The sequence below is a fragment of the Gouania willdenowi genome, chromosome 11 (genome assembly GCF_900634775.1).
Source record: "Gouania willdenowi chromosome 11, fGouWil2.1, whole genome shotgun sequence".
NCBI lineage: Eukaryota > Metazoa > Chordata > Actinopteri > Blenniiformes > Gobiesocidae > Gouania > Gouania willdenowi.
The window spans coordinates 18,828,830-18,849,762 of NC_041054.1; the positions used below are offsets into that span (position 1 = coordinate 18,828,830).

Here is a 20,933-nt window from a genome sequence, read left to right on the forward strand (position 1 = left end):
GCAAAATTTTAAGAAAACATGGTGAATAATATAAAAACAAAATAGCAATATTCTTTTTAAACAAAGTAATAGGTTTTTAGAGAGTTTGAGATTTGGCTGTTTTTTGTTGAGGTTTCTAAAATACTTGTAAATACTGTAAACTATTTTATCAAAAAAAAAAAAAAAAAAATTGTTCAACATAGCAAATAGCTATCCAAAACAAATAAACTGTAATATAACATTTACATGAAAAGGCTGGTTTGGACGTTTATTCACTCCAGAATCAAGCCATAAGACTCGAACACAAACTATTCCTTTGGAGAGCTCTTTTGCCCCGCTTTGCTGTTATGTTGCATTGCTATCTAATCAATAAACTTGGCATTTAATAAAATAAAAACACTTGTTTTTCAAAACAAGCCCTTTTTTTCAGTTATTTTACACACAAATATAAATGATCAAGTAAAGTGGGGAGGAGCATCATTCTTTTCTTGGTTGCACAGCTACTCTTGTTTGTTTCTTTTTTATTCTTCATTAAACTGTTAAATATTCTTTGAAGACTTACTTTCATTGCTGATTTTTAACTTTCTTAATAATGGCTTGGATTTACACAGCGCTTTTTTCGAGGACACTCAAAGCGCGTACAGAAACCATTATTTATTCACACCAGTCACATCAGTGGTGGTAAGTTATAATGTAGCCACAGCTACCTTGGGGCATTCTGACAGAGGCGTGGCTGATCCACGGTTGCTGCTGTTGTTTTAAATTAATCTTTATTTGTACAGCATTTTGTGATTTTTATCTGTGAAAAGCACTATATAAATAAAATGTACTTACTGCAACAAAGTCTGAAAGACAAGAGCAATTTCAGCATTGTTTAATTATAAGTTAACACACAGAGCGATATGGTCACGTATTCATGAGTGCACTCCATGCACAGTATGGATTTACAGACTCATTTTGTATAAAAGACAACCAGACATGATAACGGGACGGCAACAATGAAAGCATGTCAGAAATAGAAGTGCAAGTAGAGGCATGGCTTGGACATTTGCTGTGATGCAACATGGCTGTAATCAACCAGGATTGGTCTTTGAAGGGTCACAGCTAGACTTTTGAGAATCTCCGAACACTTGTCCTTAAAGCTGATATTTGTTCATATTCTTCAAACTTCTTTAAGACTCCATGAGATCCTATTAGTTATCAATCACATTTGGATATTTTTTCTTTTCTAAACAAACATGTTCAGTAAACACAAGTGACTCCTGCAGGCAGCCATCTTAGAATATCACATGCTTTTCTTTAACTCGTGAAAGAAAATTCCCAAATTTCCCACACTGACTGTTTAGTTTTCTAAAAGCTGGGATTTTGGTTTTTTGTCGCAGCAACAGCTACTTTCATTCCTAAAGCACATTTATTAATAATAATATTAAATAACAGTAAAATCATTCATGTGTACATTGACGCCACACTTATTTATTTTTGTTACTTTGACAGTTCAGACCAGTGGTTCCCAACCTTTTTCGGGTTGTGACCCCATTTCTTATATCACAAATTTCTGGCGGCCCCAGAGACATTTTTTCTCTAGAATTAGTTTTTGATCATTTTACTGCATTATATTTGAACTAGAATTATATTTGAGAAAGTGAACGTATAAAATACTAGTGTTTGAGATTGTGTGTGGTAAAGAATAATAATGTATGAATAATTGAGAAATATAGAAATACATAATTTCAATTTGTATATTTTCTATCAATTACTAGACATTCCATGCAACCCCATTTTAATTCCAGGCGACCCTACATGGGGTCACGACCCCAAGGTTGAAAACACCGGCTTAGACTCAGTGAGTCACTTCACGGTAGAACACATTGTCAAGCGCTACTTCCTTTTCCCACAAGTGGAAAAAAAAAAAAAAAAAAAAGAGAAGAAGAATTCACAGGTAAATCCTCTTCATGGAGTATGTACGATACTACATATACAGAGATATTTGGTTTAAACCAACTGTGCAATACACAGCTGCATAATCGAAGATCACATTAATAGAAAAAAAAATAAAAAATCAATCGAAGACTATGTTCTTCAGGAAAATTGCTAAAGGCTAAAAAGCGGTAAAGATACAATAAATATTCAGCATCAAATCGACCAATAAATACAGTTTCATGCCAATATTGATCAGTTATCGGTTATTCAGGCAGCTGTTTGTGAAACAATATAAGACATCACGGACTTTTCTTTCATGTTGAATCAAAAACGATAGCGTCACAGAGTTTGATCTTCATCGTTGCAGACGGCCAGCTGCCTTTCAAGCATCTGTTTCTCCACCAAGTCCTCCACCCGGCCTACCTCCACCTCATCCACGTCATCCATAAAACTGGACCAATCGGCAGCACCATCCGCTCGCTCCATGACCTCGGCCTGACTAGAAGAGTGGCCTGAAACCGAATCCTCGTTAGTGGTGGTCACGCAGTTGCAGCTGTCGCAGATGCCAAAGCGCCTGAGACCAGGAGACACGCTCGAACCGGTGAAGCTCCGCCTGCAGCTTTTACACGACACGGGCCAGTAATGTCTGTGGACCTGAGGACGTGTGACGTGTTACACAGACAATCTGTAATACACTGTACATACTCAGACACTGACATGATTTAGTCACCAGTGGTTCAACACATCATCTTTCTAAGTCAGAAAAAAAGGACATGAAAATTACCTAATTTATTAGCAATGGATTTAGACTCAATATATTAAAAATGTATTAAGATTAAATCCCTGTAGTTTAAAATAAGGCTTTTCTGTCAGTGTTTAACCTTTTATTTTGAATTTCAAAGATGTATTTATTGTAAGCCTGAGCAATTTATCATTTATTGATCATGTGATCGCCAAAACACCCGTTTTTTGCTAGGGGTGTCCAGATCCAATATCAATATTGGTCCGATATTAGCCTGAAAACAAATATAGGATTCAAATTTTTTATTTTTATTTATTGTTTTATTTATTTTTCCCCCAATTAATTTTTTATTCATTTTCTTCAATTGTAGAATACTGTAGATATCATGTTGCAGGTTAAAATGTATGTAACCAATTGGTTAGTAATAAATGGGTCACCTAATGTTGCTGACTATTGTTCTCTATTTGAGTAATTAATTAATCAAGCCTTTTCTAACATTCAACACCACAAAACGTGTAATTAAAATATGTATCGTATCAATATCAGCAAATACCCAAAGATGCAATATCAAAAGTTGTATTGGGAGAGGCTTAATGTTAAGCCACAGACAGTAACTAATGCAGTGGTTCACAACCTTTTTCAGGTCATGACCCCATTTTTATATCACAGATTTCTGGCGACCACAGACACGTTCTCTCTAAAATTAATATGTTAAGGTTTCTTTAATTCAGACTACTTTTTTCAGGAAATTTACTTTGATCTCCTGACATGTTTTGACATGATAAGTTGACTTTTGCCCTTATCCCTTTGATAAGGATACATCAAAGCAACGCCTCTGAGGAAGACTGACAGTTTTCAGTCAAAACTTGTCAGGAGATCAAAATAAATTTCAAAGTAAATTTCCTGAATTTGTCTGAATAAATTAAACCTTGACATATTAAAAAAATAAATAAAATACAAAATGAATTGTTAGAATTATATTCTAGAATTAGTCTTTGATCATGCAGGATTATCGCACTAAGTGACACGATGCGACAGGTCAGATATATATTTTTTACTGCATTTTACTTTAACAAAGTTATATTTGGGAAAGTGAAAGTATAGAATACTTTTGTTTGAGATTGTGTGTTAAAGAATAATAATTAAATAATGATGATATTAATATTATCATTATACATAATTGTCATTAATATTCATAATTTAATAACAATTAAAAAAATATATATATATATAAATATTTAATTTTAATCTGTATAGTTTCAATCAATTACTAGAAATTTCAGGCGACTACACATGGGGGTCACGACCCAAAGTTTGAAAAACCCAGTGACTGATGCATCCCACTGATGCTGCTGCTTACACTGAGTGCGTGGCTGCGCAGGTGCTCCTGTCGGGTGAACCTCTTGCCACACAGCGGGCAGGGGAAAGGCCTCTCTCCTGTGTGACAGCGTATGTGTCTCTTCATGATGCCCTTCTGCTTGGCCGTGTAGGGGCAGAACGGGCACTTGTGCAGCTTTACTGGGACGACCAGTCCATCACCTGTAGGGGGAGACACAGAACAACCAGTTCATCCTTTTGGTTAAACAGAAAAGGGAAATTATTAAGTTGCCATCTTTTTCCCAGAGCCTGGCGCTGGGTCAATTATAATTGTAATCGCGTAATTGATACTTAAATTAAATTATGACATAACTGTAGTTAAATAAAATCCGTAATTGGATTGTAACAAAAAGATTGCAATTCTTCTCGTGTTGACCTTCAACAGCACGTGCAGATAAAGTAAGAAAAAAGTAAATAAATAAAAAGTTTAAAAAATTGACTTTGTAATTGTAATGGAAATTGCATAAAAACTGTCAATTACAATTTAATTACAGTAAACGCGAAACCGGTGAACCATGTTACAGTTCTATGGCTTACACATACAGTTAACAATTATTGAAATATGTTTCATATCAACTCTTGCCACTACCTGTCTGTGAATCTTGAGGATAATCTAACCATTTTTTAGAATTATATATAAATCTAGGGCTATAGTGACAGAAAAAAGACTGATGCTCACACCAAAAAAATGTACAGCAATATTTTCATTGATTAGGAAGCATAACAAGTTAAGTGATGGAAAACTAATTAGATGTTAGATCATATTGTTTAGTGTATTTTACAGCTGATTTAAGACACAGGGCATAACTGACCCGTTATCATTAGAGATGCTAACAGAAAGCTAAATCAAGAGGAAGGTTATGTTTTATGGGGTAATTTATTAAAGGCCCATTAATTGTAATTGAATGTATTTGAACTTTAGTAATTGTAATTTACTTTCAGTGGAAAAATTATAATTGTAATTTTAGTTGTAATTGGAAATAATGCTGGCCATTGTAACTGAATGTTGATAATTGAAGACATAATGTAAAAATGTAATTGTTCTTGATAATAACCTGTGTCTTCTGTGAGCCAATCAGTCTGGATCTCCATTATGGAGGATCCCACGAATCCTAAACCTTCATCCATTTTGCTTCCCACAGCACCGTTACCCAGTCCTTGGGTGAACCGGGGGCCGACCCGCTCCCCCAGAGGACTGGAATGTTCTCCTCGTGTCAGCATTTCCATCAACTGCCTGGCGTTGTAGTTAGAATTGTATCCTAAGTGTGAGCGCTCGTTAGAAGGACTCGAGGAGCTCATCCTGCTGTGGTGGCTGTTGTGCAGCGATGGCCCAGGATACGATGCCAGATCTTTATTGTCGGGGGACTCGATGGGTTCCTCGTCTGGGTCGTACTCAATTTTAGGGTTAACTAACTCCAGTGTCAAAGTTGAAGAGGAGGAGGATAACAGGCTGTTCTGCTCTATGCATCTCTTCTGTTCCACACCACCAGAGGCAAACTCCTCTCTGGAAGCGTAGGCACTGTCCATGTCCCTGCTGGAGCCTGGAGGAGTTCCCACAGTGATGCACAAAGGGGTTCTAACAGGCTCCACGCTGACGTCTGACCCTCGGTCGGCCTCTGCGACCTGTGAACGCGGCTCTGCAGCATCTGAACCCCCGGGGTTTGTTGCCACAGGCGTGCCACTGTCAGCAGGACCCATCCCCTCATCCTGAGGCTGAGCGTCCTTCTCTGCGTGCCTCTCTTTGTCCTTGCTGCAAATCTCCAAAGATGAGGTGATGTACGCTTTACAGAAGTTCACCAGGTCGGTCATCTGCAGGTAGCTCGCTGCCGACATCACCTCTATAACATTACTCCTGCTCAGGGCCAAGCGACCCGAGTAGAGGAAGTCCAGAATATTAGAGAAGGCATCAGCTGTCACTATGTCCAATGAGGCCGTGCTGTAGCGCTGTCCATTGTCCTGAAAAAGAAAATCACATCAGTATTGGAATTGTTTAACAAATGCAGTTATCACACCTAGGAATACAAATGTGGCCTCACATAAAGCAGCAATATACCGTAAATGTGAAATACACAATCTGCGGGACAGTTGAACGCTACCTCCTCCCGGTCGTGCTCATACTAGTCTACAAGTCTAGTCTTTCAAGTCTACATGTACGGGTATGCAGTGGAGCTGCTGACAGTGAGAGAAACGATGACTGCCTGAGAGAAATCTAGTGCTGACAAGAAATAATTTCCCATAAAACAAAGACAGTTTTATTCAAAATGTGCACCACAAAGCTTTCACGCTATAATTCAACCTGAGGACACCAATCTCCCTGATCAGCATTTGAAGCTCACCTGTGCCATGTTCATTCTTTTTATACCCGTTGACTTTTGAAAACATTACACTGCTGCACTTTATTCTTTTTTTTAGAATGTTCGACTTCTAGGAGCTTTTGTCCTGGAACCTGTTGTAAGTTTTTTTTAAGAATTAAATATTATATCTAATTTAAATATTCACAAAGTTGCTGCATTTGGACGTGTTTTTTTTATTTTTGCACAACAAAGAAACCTAAAACTCGAGAGTTTATTGATGGTTTAAGATGTTTTGTAAGTTTATCATTGAGATTATTATTTTAGCATCTACCTTAAACCTTGTGATTTTTTTTATTTGCAAAACCAAAATACCGCTGTACACTTTATTTTTGGAAAGGAGCTGAAAACAGGTCTGCAGTGTTACCTGTTGGAAAAGTTTAGTTTGTTTCTAAAATGTGAAAAACCAAAAAAATAAAGGAAACAATATATAATCTAGTATTTTGAACAGCAAAGTTCCAAACTTTTTATTTATATTTGAGATAACTACCTCATGTGCAGTTAAAACACCAAGTTTTGTATTGTTTCACAGGTATTGTTCAATGTTTTACAATAAAATAAGATTGGAACATTCAGGGTGTATGCTGTCAGTTTAAAAAAAAAAACCCACCAAGATTGGAATTAGCAGGTCATACTTTTTTAAAAATTGGTGATCGGCCAGAAAATTGAAGAAAAAGGTGCACCCCTAATTTAATAGAGTCGAAGTGAAACATCAATGAAGAGCACCTGGACATCAGTGCTTCATCTGGAGTTAGCAAAGGCAGTGCAGCAAGCCGATGTTAGCATGTAGGGATGTAAGGATATATCATAAATCAGCTAAAATGTATGCAAATAAGAGGGGATTAAAATCGACAGCACAACAGGTGCTTTGATACTCTGCTTAAACAATAAGGGGTGCTAAGCTGTGTTTTAGTGCTGCTTGTTTAGATGTTACGGTCTTTGTTCAGCCCGCACAATCGGGTCTGAACCAAGAGCAGCGGCGGGAGGAGAGCTTTAGTCAAACCAAAAAAAGACTGAAAATGGCCTGAACTCGTAAGACCCGAATGAAGCTGATGTCTCTTTAAGTCCAAACTCCTTTCAACCAGACACTATTCACATCTGTGCACATGCATGTAAAGGCGAGTTAGCATCCATTTGTGCGTCTTTCTCGCACTAAACTCATCACCTGATTTGCAGCACAACACATGGTATAACGATCAAAATTAGGCGCAACACACGCACACACATTAAGAAAAATATGTTCATTCCAAGCCATGAACTTTTTTTTTTAAGTCACTTTCTTTTTACTGTATTTATGATTCGAAAACTTCTTATATTTTCATTCTATATGCTTCTACGTTAAACATGGAAGAACCACACAAAACCTATCACTTCTTTCTCATGCTGATCACCAGCTTTACTTTTAACAACAGGGAGCCACATCACCCCTCCAATGAAAAACTGTTTACATTGCTGGTACTCACTTGTAGATAATGTACCAGAAGAGCCCGAAAGTAACCGCTGCCAGCAAACAGCACATTGCGGTGGGCCTTGAACACACGACCTTCAACGACAATACTGCAATCACAAAAGAAGTCCCGTTTGCGCTGCTCGTTGAGCTCATAGAGTAACTTGGACACGTAGCAAGGCATCTCCATGTTTGGACCTCAGGGACACTGCAACAAAAAAATAGAGACATGGTTATGATTACAACAACTAAATTATTATAATAAAGCAGAAATGGGACTGGTCGTGGTGAGCAACGCTATAAGTAGCAGCAAGAACCACATGTGTATATCTCTACTGGAGCCTGTTAGCAGAGCAGCGCCAGCTACTTTAAGTTCTGGGGAGTTCTTACCCCTGTGAAGTCCCTGAATTCGTGAGTAGAGCAAATTAACCAGTGAGATACTCTGTCTCAGGTGGAAACCAGTTAACTGGAGAGCTACGGTGCTAAATAAAGCTTTATCTTGAATTGATGAATGAAACAATGGGCGCTCAATGTTCAGCTTTCAACATGGCGGAGGCTGGATGCTAACCCATTCTGATTGGATGAAGCAGTCATACCAATCAAAATGAGCTCTGTAAACCCCACCCCTAAACGGCCCTGGGCCGCTTGCAAAGTATTGCCTGCTGAAAAAGATTTTCACTGTTATTCTTAATAAAAAGTGCTGACAGATACACACGTGACAGCTATGTTAAAGGCTGTGTGAATTTACATTACTGTGAATCAGATCCCCCCCCAAATAATTACTACTACTAATAATAATAATAATTTCTTAAAACATTTTTGGCCTTTATTATTTATAATTTTTTACCTGGGGCTGAACATTTTTCACTTTTAAAAGCGGGGGTGACAGAAAAAGAATTTCAGTTCTACTGGTATAGTGTGAGAGGAATATTATTTTATATTATTTTAACAACTCAGAGATAAACAGCCAACGTTTAGAGTGGAAAGTGCACACAAACAGAGCAACAAAAAGCAAAGTGAAGAAAGAGTTCACATAGTTTACTTTGATCTCACATCAGCTGTACTACAAAGCTGGTTGTCATCGCATTAATTTAAGTCAGGGCTTTCCAACCTGGATCAGTGCATCCGCACATAAAAGGGATGGAGTATGCGGCGTCTGACCAATCACAAACATTACCATAGAAGAAAAGACTATTACTGTATTAAAAAAATTAAGGATTAAAATCCATAACCCAAGCCAGGAAGTAAAGAATGATGGCAGAAAAATTGCCAACTTTGTTAATGCATAAATTGGTGAGTTTATACAATAATAATTCATAATCTATTTTTATTCTCTATTTGCATAGGTTTTTGTTTTTACATGGGCACTTGGAATCTCTTGATATACTGTAGGAAATGGGGTGTGGTTGTGTTTATCTCACTAAGTGTTGGCCTTTTGATAGATTTCACCCTGATTTAACGTTAGGATCAGCCACTTTGTTCTTAAAAGTTTTTCAAGAATACATTATAATTTAATGCACATTAGGTCAGTGGAGAGTCACTTACAGCTTGAATAAGAGATGTTGATTATTTATTTGGATAGCAGCCATAAGTCATATTTTTACCCCTTGACGTTAAAAGTGCAATATGTTTTGTATTAAAACTGCTCGTGCATGTGTAAATAAAATATCTGACTCCTAGACATAGGATTTCATTTAAAAGACAGTTATCAAAGGAGTGTAGTCCAGCTGTTAGTAAGAGTTCTAGCTTTGTTCAGCAGAGGTGAACAGATATTCGTGTATTTTAGGTTGTGTGACAGGACATATCAATCATGTATGCTTCCCTATAAACCCATAGCAAGTAAAAACGAATATTTAAACGGGGTAGACAAGATTATGTCTGAAACTGGCCATTGATTTAGGGCACACAATCACTTTTTGACACGACAACTAGGACACAATCGTAAATGAGGAACTTGGTCCAAGCTTGACGTTTCAAGCCTTAAAAAGGCAATAACCCTTAGCGATTCCTTTAGTATATAAGGAATTGCATTACTTCATCGCCTAATAAAACAGTAGTAAATTAAAATTTCTAGGTTGAATTTGAAAGAAAATCCACTTCGTATGCTAACAAGCTAGCAAAAAAGCTAGCGCTGAGAAGCTAGTTGGACGCTAATTTATCCTTAAAAAAATCCCAGCACAATGTGGAAATCGAACGCACTTTACACACGACGATATCACACTAAGAACAGGGTTCATGTAAAGCACAAACATACCTGTTTAACTAGCCTGAGCAGGGCAAATTATTCACCATGGCACGTAGGCTGCGGTTAGCCAGTCTCACTGTCCCATGTTCGATGGCCAACTACTTCCGGTTACAGCTAGTAGATCTGTCCAATCAGCAGAGGGCAGAGGAGGGGCCTGTACCTGGGTGATGATCAAGTCATAAAAGCTGACATCACATAAAATCTCAGTATTTATTTACCGCAACACGAATTTGATGTAAACATTGGACAAAAAAATAGTTTTGAGCCATAACAACCTCAATGTCTGGTACTAACTACCTGTTATTATAGGGTTCAACTTTTTTAAACATTTATCATGCATAACAAAAGTGATCTTTGTGCATGACTGGTTAAATACCTGAGCACAATGTTGTCAAATGTGTGGAAGCCCATTCCCGCTGGTAAATAAAACACTAGAAAAAGTAATAATTATGAAATACTAAGTCAATGTTTACTCAATAAAAAAAAAGTTTTCATGCTCAATGAATATCTCATAAATATGAGATATTCATTGAGCATGAAAACTTTTTTTTTTTTTTTTTTTACAGAAGGCACCACAAATACCTTTGTAAAAATGCACCACCAAAAATACAAGGAAAGATATTTTCTATTTACATTTCTTTTTTTTTTTGTCGCAGCCATAAATGTAATATTTTCACCAGTGTTTATTTATTCTGTTTGTAGGATTACGTCAAAGTACTTGACAGATTTTGACAAAACTTTAAACAAAGATAGACTTTACAACATTAAATATTTCATAATATTTTGAAAGGAAACCAGATCACTGGACTGATTCAAGATCAATTTAAAAAAATTAATGATTCCAAGCTCTCTGGTGAAATTTCCAAAATGAAATACTGATCTTCATGAAATTTTACCCATTTATGTCAAATTGGTTCCCTAATTACTCTATCAAGTTTCACCCGGATCAGATTTGGTTTGAGCATTTCATTAGGAATTTGGACCTACTGTATTGTTATTGTTTGGGATAAAAAAGCCTTTAAAGTGATCCTGATCATGGTACCATGATCCAGATAACTGCCCATATCTGGCAAAGAGCATATTTGGCTATTGGTGAAAGTTTGCACTCTATAAGTGCTCTTGTTTTCTTTGTACTTCATTCCTCTGCCTTCTACAAATATTTTATATTTTTATTTCAGGATTTAAATGAGATTTCCTTCTTTACGTTTACACTATTTCCTCCAGCAGGAACTCATAAAACCTTTTTATTAATGGGCATTTCTGACAACAAGATGGCTTTAAAATAGGAATTTGACAAAAAAATGCAGAAAGAATGAAGCGATTTTGTAATGTAATGAGAAGAATAAACAACAAGAAAGGAATGACCGCTGTAGAGAGTGATGTAAGAACATTCTGCATCCATTGTTTGGTTAGAGGACTGTTTTTAAATGGCTTTCTATAAGATAAATAGTCTTTCTTTCTGTACTGGCAATGCATTATAATGGCCCTGACCCTGCTGCTGAAGCACACCAAAGTGAAGCAGCCTCCAGCGGGCACATTTCAGCCCCTAGCCAAAAAACCACATATTCAGACCCAGGGGAATAAAACGCGTCTGCTGATACCACATTTTCCATGACATTTGCACTTTTTTTGCACCGCAATTGTGTGTTTTGCCTCTAGAGGGCGCCCTTCTGACTCTACCTGGGGGGAGGCACAGAGCAGACCTTTCCGCTGATATTTCGTTTGGCCCGATCCGAGCACTTTTGGAAGCACTATCGATAGAGGTGTCCCGAGCCGATATTGATATCGAATATTGGTCCGATATCAGCCAGAAAACAAATATCGGATTTCATCGGCCCGCATCTAAAATCCCTGATATAAACTCTCCCATAACATTTTCTGCTCCAGCACTTCTATCCATAGGAGACTGTGGTTGACACTCCAACAAAGTAACCTACTGTTGCTGACTATTGTTCTCTGTTTGAGTTACATCACTTGATCAATCCTTTTCTAACATTCCACACTACAAAATAAGTAATAAAAGTATGTATGATTCGTGCTGATATCGTATCAATATCGGTATTGGCCGATACACAAGGCTGCAATATCGGTATCATATTGGAAGTGAAAAAGTTGTATCGGGACATCCCTAACTATCGACGCTGGAGCCGCTTTCACACTGCTCTCTCCCATAAACATAGTACAAGGAGGCGGCACCCTTCCCACGTGTGGGCGTGGTTCCAGCAGAGCCGTTTAGAGAGAGTTGCGACAACTCCGTTCACTCTAAAGGTATGTTTTTTTTTTGTTTTGTTTTATTACAGAAATGGCAGTTCATGGAGCCTCACAATAGTTCCTGAAAGTGAGTAGTTACCTATTGCACCGCAATGGAACTAGAGCAGAGTAGACACTTAGTGATGCACTTTTGGATGGTAAGACGTTTAAATAATCATATTGGATATTATTATTATTATTATCAGCTTATCTAAACCCATTAACGTGTGAATTAACACATGTTAGTGGACTATTATATTTATATGATGTGTACTGTTTAAATATTGTAAGTCAATGCAGTTATTGATGACAAATTACTAAAAATCCCAGTTATGTCACTCGGAAACCAACGGATTTGAATCATCCGAGGAACTATTTGAGTCTACACGAATCACGTGACGGTCAAGCATTTCGAACTTCCATTGTCGCAACTCTCTCTCTAACGGCTCTGGGTTCCAGCGCCTTTAACTGACACGCCCCCAGTATCTCAGAGCAGAGAAAAGTGCTTGTTTTTCCATGATTTTGAGACCTAATTTTATATACTTAGCGATTTTTTTCATCTTTCAAATTTGGCTCAGTGGTCAATGACACATGTGTCTGTGGTGTGACAAACCTATAATACACATTTATTTCTGCTTTACACAGTCCTTCAATGTTTGAGTAAAGTTTTTACCATGACAGTCTTTTTGGGGGCGATCATTAAGAAGTCCTCTATTACTTGTACGCTGCTACACCTGAGTGGATTCTTGCACATTGTTAAAGAGTACTTGGTTGTTGGCCTTTCATTTCTGAGAAAGAATAGCGCCTTTTCATTTTTTTGTCATTTCTGGACTCAGCGAAAGTAAACACATATTTTCTCCTGCTGCGTACCACACCCTCTTAGCACAGTCCACAGCTCTCACAAGTGTTTTTGCACTTACGAGTGCCAACCAGGCAACTTATTTGTTTCAGATATTTTCCCATGCAAACAGAGTTAGCACAAAGGCTTCGTGGTGGCCTTGAGAAACCGCAGGATAGGCCGACATGAGCCTCCACACTCACTCTTTTTTGAAAAACAAAATTTATAGTATCTCATAAAATTCTATTCATGCGCGTACGCACTAAATATAAACTAGTATAAGGCAGTAAAGCATCGTGAAATCCTTGTGATGGTGACCTCGTGGAGGGTTGTGTCCGACTGAGTCAGGGGTCTGCAACCTGCGGCTCTGGAACCACATGTGGCTCTTCGACTCTTTTGCAATGGCTCCTTGTAGCGTTTAAAAAAATATGGCATTGATGATTAATGACAATAACTTAAAACAAAATTATGATAAAAGAATTGGTTTCCCTAAAAATGAATCACATTGTGCAATAACTTTGCCACCATCCTACTTCACCTCCTGCAACATCTACAGGTCATCAACTTTCCTGCACCTGTGGCTAACCTTAAGTTTTAAATCCCTGGTAAGATAACTAAACCAACGAAAACACTATTTTGGAAGAAAATAGAGATTTTAATTGTGTGGGAAAAGATTTATTTAATTGCCAACATGTCGGCTTAATATACATAATGCATGCTTGATTTGTTGCAAGAAATTAGCTATTAGCATGTGTTGACCGACATGATCACTCACATGTCATCAAATTCAACCCCCATTCAGTAGACACTGAGACCAGGCAATGATTGCATCATAGAGAATCTCAGAAGCTTTTTGTTACTTACAGGCCTATAGGATGAGGATATTATTGTATTTTATTCAGATATATGTAAAGTTAACTGATCAACCAGGTGGATCATATCCAGGGTTGGGGTCAATTACATTTTCACTTACGATTACGTTTTAAATGATCAATGTTCAATTACAATTCAATTATGGTTACAGTGACCAGCATTTTTCCAATGACAATTCATTTACAATGATTTTTTATCCTCAGAAAGTCAATTACAATTACGTTCTCAATTACTAAAGTTCAATTACATTTAATCACAATTACTGAGCCTGAAATAAATAACCTAATCAGGGATGTCCACAAGCATAGGCGACGGGCGGAATCGCCTACTACTCTTTTTCTGGCCGCCTTCTACTCTTACTGTAAACATGTTCATAAATGATTCCGTACCCCTTTCACACCTTAAGAATCGTTAAAATACAGAAAAAATGGAAGTTTTCCACACTGAGCAACTTTTGCAGCGCTGTTTCGGTGGCCATTCTGTTACTTCATTTTTCTCTGTATAATAATTAGAATAAAATTTTCTTGAATTTTTGAAATAATTGCCTGTTCTTTGTGTTTTGCTGCGTTCCCGCAGAGATTCTCGCCGCAAGTTTTAGCCTACTACTTTTTTTTTCTTCGGTACATCCCTGCCTAATAAAAGTCAACCTTCCTCTTGTGTTAGCGTTCTGTTAGCATCTATTATGATAATGAGTCCTAAATGAGTTGTAAAATACACTAAAAACAAATATCTATCATCTAATTTCTTCCCTATCTATGGGTTACCTTGTTAGACTTCCTAATCAATGAAAATATAGGTTTTAATATTTTTGGTGTGGGTGTCTGAGCCTTCAGTATACCCTTCGATTACATTTTTTTTAAATGTGAAAATGTGGGAAAGCTTGATATGAAACATATTTTAATAATTGTTAACTACATACTGTATGTGTAGAACTGTACATAGAACTGTAACATGGTTCCCCAGTTTTGTGTAAATTTTCTTTATAGTATTTTCATAACAATTACTATACAAAGTCAATTATCGAAACTTAATTGCAATTTAATTACGATTAACGATAGGAAGAGATTTTTTTAATTACAATTATGCCATAATTGTAATTAATTGGCCTCATATATTAATAAATCTAACATCATTTGCTCAAAATAAAGATGTAAAAGGTTTAGATTGCTGCTCAAAAGTGGTTCGTTTTGATCTCCTGTAAACGCTCCATCTATTGACGTGTAGGACAAGGTTTGCGCATTGCATTGTGGGAAGTGGAGTCCCAAAGGTCTACGAAGACAAAGAAGTGTTTTTCCTTGCACTTCTTGTAGTATTGACCTTTGGCAGCATGTGCAGACAAGGAAAAAAAAAGAAGAAGTCTTTTTCCTTCATTCTTACCATGATTTCTTTTGTTTCTTCACCAGACAAAGGGGACATTGATTCGCTCGAAGAATTTTTGTTCCCGGTATTCCCCGTGATATCACCACCACACTCAATTTTAGCCAGATTCTGATCTTTTTTCGTGTAAATAAAAAAAAAAAAAAAAAAAAAAACATTGTTTTACAAGAACATAAGAAATGTGTTGGGAAGTTCAGGTTGACAGTGTTTACAGGGGCAAATGGTAAGAATGAAGTAAAAACACTTCTATGCCTCCGTGTACGGCACTTCACATCCCACAATGCATTTCGCAAAAGATTCCCTACTTGTGTTTACAGTGGAAATTGAAAAAAATGTTTGAGCAGCAATTTCAACCTTTTACATCATTATTTCAGGGAAATTACCTTCCATTTCGGGATTTATGAAGCCTACACAGTGGATTAATCTGATAAAAAATGTTTTCTGCAGCTTTAATATAATTCATTCAAAGGCAGGGAAACAGGCCAATTTGGCAACGTGATCTATGCTTTAATGACATTTAATAGCCTGTAATCCAAGAGGAAGTAGATGATTTATGATTAATTTGATCAGAATATGATCACATATTATTTGATTATTGACGCTCACACACAAAAAAAAACTACTGTATTGTTATGTCCGTTCATTTCCAGACTCAAGACCTCACTCAGAGAGCCACGGCTGGCACAGAGGGCCCCAGCAGCAGCCCTCTGTGTCCCTGCGGTCTGCGCCTCAGCACATAACAGCCACTTAGGCCAGCATTTTCCCAGGCTGAGACAACACACCACGGTGGCAGAGCGAGCCACAGAGAGGGCCTGATTAAAGAGTAGGGACAATAGAAGGAGAGAGAGCCGGGGACCATGGTGGCATTTTCCATCTCCGCCACTGTCTCCTGGGGGGACTAAGTATGTGCCGTGAAACGTTTGAATTATCCCAGAATCCCTGGAATTCAGACACAGTCACCACGGAGAGGACCCTCGACTGGGGATCAAAGGGCTTTGAGTTGAGTGTGGTGGACTGGTGGTGAAGTCGAGTACGCTGGGGTGCGTGCGTGTGTGCGTCTCTATGTATAATGTGTAAGAGGCCTAACTTGAAAGAGATAAAGCCAATTTTTGAATCTATTTTTTTTTTCTTTCTTTCATGGGTTTAGTCTTGAAGAAGCTTTCAAAGAAAAAAAGTTGTGTTGGACTTCTAAGGAGGACTTGATCATGGAGCAATGAAATACAGGCGTGTGGTGTTTGTTGCCATCGTTTTATCCCTCATGGGATCAGATAATGCAATTACAGTCAACCATTGGGAGTCTAATAAAACTAGAGACACACTCTTCATGGTGAGGGAAAAAGCAAAGATCAATTCCTCTCTGTAATCACTTAATGTTTTTTTTTTTTTTTTTGGTTATCCTGAGACGTCTGCCTATTTCTTAGCGCTTTATTCTTTCTCTTGAGAGGACATTTTTGAGTTAGAAATAGCCTTTTTACTATTGTATATTTAGCACCAGAGCAGAGTAGTACATGGAGCCATCCCAGACCACAAGCTTCCGGAAACACGGCCCTCAGTGCTTCCTGGCTTGTCACCAAAGCCCAATTCACAGATCAAAGCCTTGTGCACTATATACAGTTAGTTTGTCATCTTTTAGCTTTGGACCCTTAAGCTAGTTTTCCTGTCTAAGAAGCACCGTATACAAAGACTAGAAGGGTATTACATTGCTGTGTCATTGTCATATGTTTGATATTAACACAAGTAGCCTAGGATTTTCTGAAAAACGGAATACAGTATTTTAGATGGATAAATGGACAGATAAATATTAAAATAGAGAAGCACAAAAAGAAAAGATGCATCATTTCTAGGAAAACCTCAAAAGTCAGCTGGATGACTGAGAAACTTTACAACTATTGATCAAATAAAGTTGGTTCTGTTGTGTTAAAAAACCTTCAAATGAAGAAATCACATTTGGATAATTGCTGTACTGAAAAGGAAGTGCCTATAAAAGCAGGGGTGGAGCAGATTTTAAAAGTGAGGGTGTTCTGAGGGTAGGGCAACCAGCAACTTCCCATTTAGTCTATTAAATTAATTGACAAAAACCATGATAAAGCTGGTATTAACTCAGTGATGCTCAACATGTGGCCTTTTATGTCTTAATTTTACCAGAAAATCTTAAAACCTTTCTTTGGTCATTTTGCAACTTCCTTTGTCCCATTTTTGCCCTTTTTCCCAAAACTTCTTTTTTTCTTCAGATTTTAGCTTTTTTTTTGCCAATAAATATTCCTTTTTCCGAATTTTTGCCAGTAGTTTATGACACTTTCATCCATTTTTGCTGATTCCTTAACCTTGTTTTACACTTCATTACTTTTCTCCCTACATTTAGTCTCTTTTTGTAGCACATTTTTGCAGTTTTTCACTGTTTGCCACATTTTGCTAATTTAAGCTACATTTTGCCATTACATACCACCTGTTTCCTTTTTTGCCACTCTTGACTGCTTTTGGCCCATTTGAGTCAATTTTCATTCTTTTCTTGCCACTTTTGGCCCATTTTATGCCACATGTTACTAATTTTGTGTCACTTTACTCATCAGGCTGAAAGGAAGAAATACAGCTGATCATTTCTCAAATTGATTTGCCCTGTGGTCGTTCACAGCGCACTTTTTGAACAGCCTCTGATGCAGTTGCATGAGGCGAAATCACTGGACTAGAGACTTCTATCCACAAACAGAAATGAGAGAAAGATGGTCCACCAAAAAGGCAGAAATTCCACCTTTTGCGCCTGTTCTTTCACACCATTCAACAATAGAGCAGCAACAAATTGCAGTGGTTCTGATGTTTTGTTTCAAACCTCAGCCGGTGCTCCTGCTCACCCACAGGACATTACAGGGGGTACTCGGAAAAATGTAACAATTCATTTGAAAATAATTGGGAAATGTTCATAGTTGGGGTTTTTTTTTACACATTCACCACAAATTAAAAGTACTCTGCTTAATAAAAATACTATAATTTCTTATTATTTTATGCTGTAGAGGCCATTTTATCATATTTCTGTCAATATGACAATTAGCTACATTTTACAAAGGTGACTGTATTTATTTATTTACTTACTAAGTAATCACATAAAACACTTATATATATATATATAAATTCCATTTTAAATTCCACTCATTGATTTAAATTTGTAGATTAAGCCGTAGGCAGCCAGTGTTCCACAAATGATTAAGCATATGAAACTATGGAGAGGTACTTACGATATGAAGAGGGGGTACACATGAATTGACAAAAAAGAGGGTACATTGGACAAAAAGTTTGGGAACCATTGATCTACGAGAGATCCTGTGTTTGGTCTGAGCTGAGAGCGTTTGTGTTCACTGGGACCACTCTAGACTTTGAAACCCTCTGAGTCCAGATATAGCAAACTGTCTGGCTAAAAACAGTGAACACATCCTTAGAAATAAATGTGATATGTTTTAGTAGGATAAGCAGTTTATTCATAGATTAATATGGCTACACAACAGCAACTTCACTTTAATACTTCACATGTTGAATGTTTTTGCGATTCTTGTAAAAGCTTTTAGCAACACCAATAAAAGTTGTCCCTAAAGAGATTACCCACATTTAATCCTCCATCAAAGCCTTTCTGTCTTTCTCTGCACACTAGTCGACCTTAATCTCTTTCCCGGAACTCTAAAAATGACCCAGCACTGCAGTGGCGGCAAGTTTTTATGCCCGTTTTTACTGGCTTACGGCTGCTCTTCCGAGCTGCCGTCGGTGCGAGGTGTCAGCAGGATGCCTCTCTGATTAGGCTGCAATCTGAGGTGTAAAGTTATGGGAGGGATTAGTGAAAGTGAGAGGCTGTCAGGCCGCAGCAGCAGCAGCTTCTGTTGTCTGAGGAAACATAAAACACACGGCAAGAGTTTTTACTGAATTCACCTCCGACAAATCCTTCAAATTCGGACACAATCCCGTAGCAGCTGTGCTTGTTTTTGTTTTAAATGCTGTCTTGCCATGCATGGTTCAACACTGCACCTCTTTTCAGACTGAAATAGAAAGCTGATAAAAGAATTAAGCATCACAAGTCCGTGCAATAAAAATTAGTCTCCTCCATAAACTTGAATGATAGTCTGCGTCCAACTGGAATACTTGAGTTAAACTAGTTTTACAGGGGCTAATATAAGCTGATCCCAGTCATCAAATCAGGCACAGTTGCCTGCATGGTTGGGCGATGAGGGACAGGAAGGCGCTGGGGGTGGGGGGCAAGAGGAGGGCAGCCCAGAAGTCAGTCATTTTTCACTTTCCCTTTTTTGTTCTCCTTTTCTGTTCTCTGTGCCTCATAAAATATTGGCGTCCCCTGTGTGATGTGGCAGTAGAGCGCAGTCAGAATGAACTAATTACGGATCGGGCCCAACATGCCTATGAGTCATGGCACCAAGCAGCATTCTTTGAGGGCTTAAAAATAGTAACGGTTGGCTTTAGTCAGGTTTCTTCCCCTCATCTTAGGATTTTAACACATCCTCTCTTCACTTTTTAGGGTCAAATCATCACCAGATTCCTACCAATTATCTGTAATTTTGTTACTAGTCACACAAGGAAAATTTACTCCACGTAGGAAAGGTAAAATTCTTTTCTCGATTGGTTTCGTGGTTTAATATTATTGAAAGATGAAGATTGTCGGAAAAAGATCAGACTTGTGCCAAAACCTCATGAAGTCAAGATAAAAAGGATGTGAGTGAGAGGGAGGCCGCAGCACCACGACAAAGATATGGGCTGTCTGAGCAAAGAGCTTTACAAATGATGATCTGCGAGGGGAAACAAGGGGTGGAGGGAGGTGGAGGCTTGGTTACATAGCAGGGCAAGAGGTTTGAAGAGGAGAAACAAATGTGGATGGATCAATGGGAGGAGAAAAAGGAAGGGTATGGGGGAAATAACGCAGCAAAGTGAGGAGGGAGGGTGGATGAGAGGAAAAACATTCCCTCTTGCCCACATTAGAGACATAAAAAAGAAAACAAACAGAAAAACATGTCTTACATGAAGAGGCTGGTTTCCGCGGCGACAGCACAATGGCTGCCTGTGGCTCTCGGGGCCCTCGCCGTCCCGTCTGGGGCCCGGCACCAGCGAAAGTCACCACAGTCACTGGGCCCGGCAGCATGTGTGTGTGTGAAACATGGTGAATGTCATCACAGGCACAGTGCTGTGGGAACCGCCATGAAAGAGACCCCACTCGGAAGCCACAAAAGCTCCTTTCTGCTTTTTCTCTTCGGCTTTTGGCGTCCTTATTTATCTTAGCAGAGGGGGGTGGAAGAGAAGGGAGGAATCTATCGCTCTTGTTCCTGGAGAGACAGTGTGGCCCATTGCCACAGCCGTACTGCCCTCTTGACACCTCAAATCACAGCCTCTATTTCAAACATTTATACTGTCTGTGTCTCACAGTAATTGTTTGGTAGTTTATTCACACCTTGTAGCTGCTCGGTCAGATAATAAAAAACACAATGCAGCTCTTTAGAGACTCCATGGAAGAACAGACTTGGCTTTGATGGAAAAACTTTGTGTTCTTC

The 20,933-nt window shown here is 38.2% G+C and overlaps 1 protein-coding gene across 2 annotated transcripts; it reads right to left on the reverse strand.

Moving 5' to 3' along the window:
- Window positions 1-1,974: 1,974 nt before the first annotated feature.
- On the reverse strand, window positions 1,975-20,481 carry zbtb8b (zinc finger and BTB domain containing 8B). Of its 2 annotated transcripts, none has more exons than XM_028460863.1 (6): window positions 20,407-20,481; window positions 10,106-10,221; window positions 7,833-8,024; window positions 5,074-5,974; window positions 4,002-4,180; window positions 1,975-2,553 (listed from the first exon to the last, which is right to left on the reverse strand). In XM_028460863.1, the coding sequence occupies exons 3-6, from the start codon at window positions 8,004-8,006 to the stop codon at window positions 2,239-2,241; spliced, it is 1,569 nt and encodes a 522-aa protein (XP_028316664.1). In that variant the 5' UTR covers window positions 8,007-8,024; window positions 10,106-10,221; window positions 20,407-20,481; the 3' UTR covers window positions 1,975-2,238. The 2 variants fall into 2 exon arrangements, with proteins under 2 accessions (XP_028316664.1, XP_028316663.1); XM_028460862.1 differs by having other exon boundaries at window positions 1,977-2,553; window positions 10,071-10,221; window positions 20,407-20,479.
- Window positions 20,482-20,933: the final 452 nt, after the last annotated feature.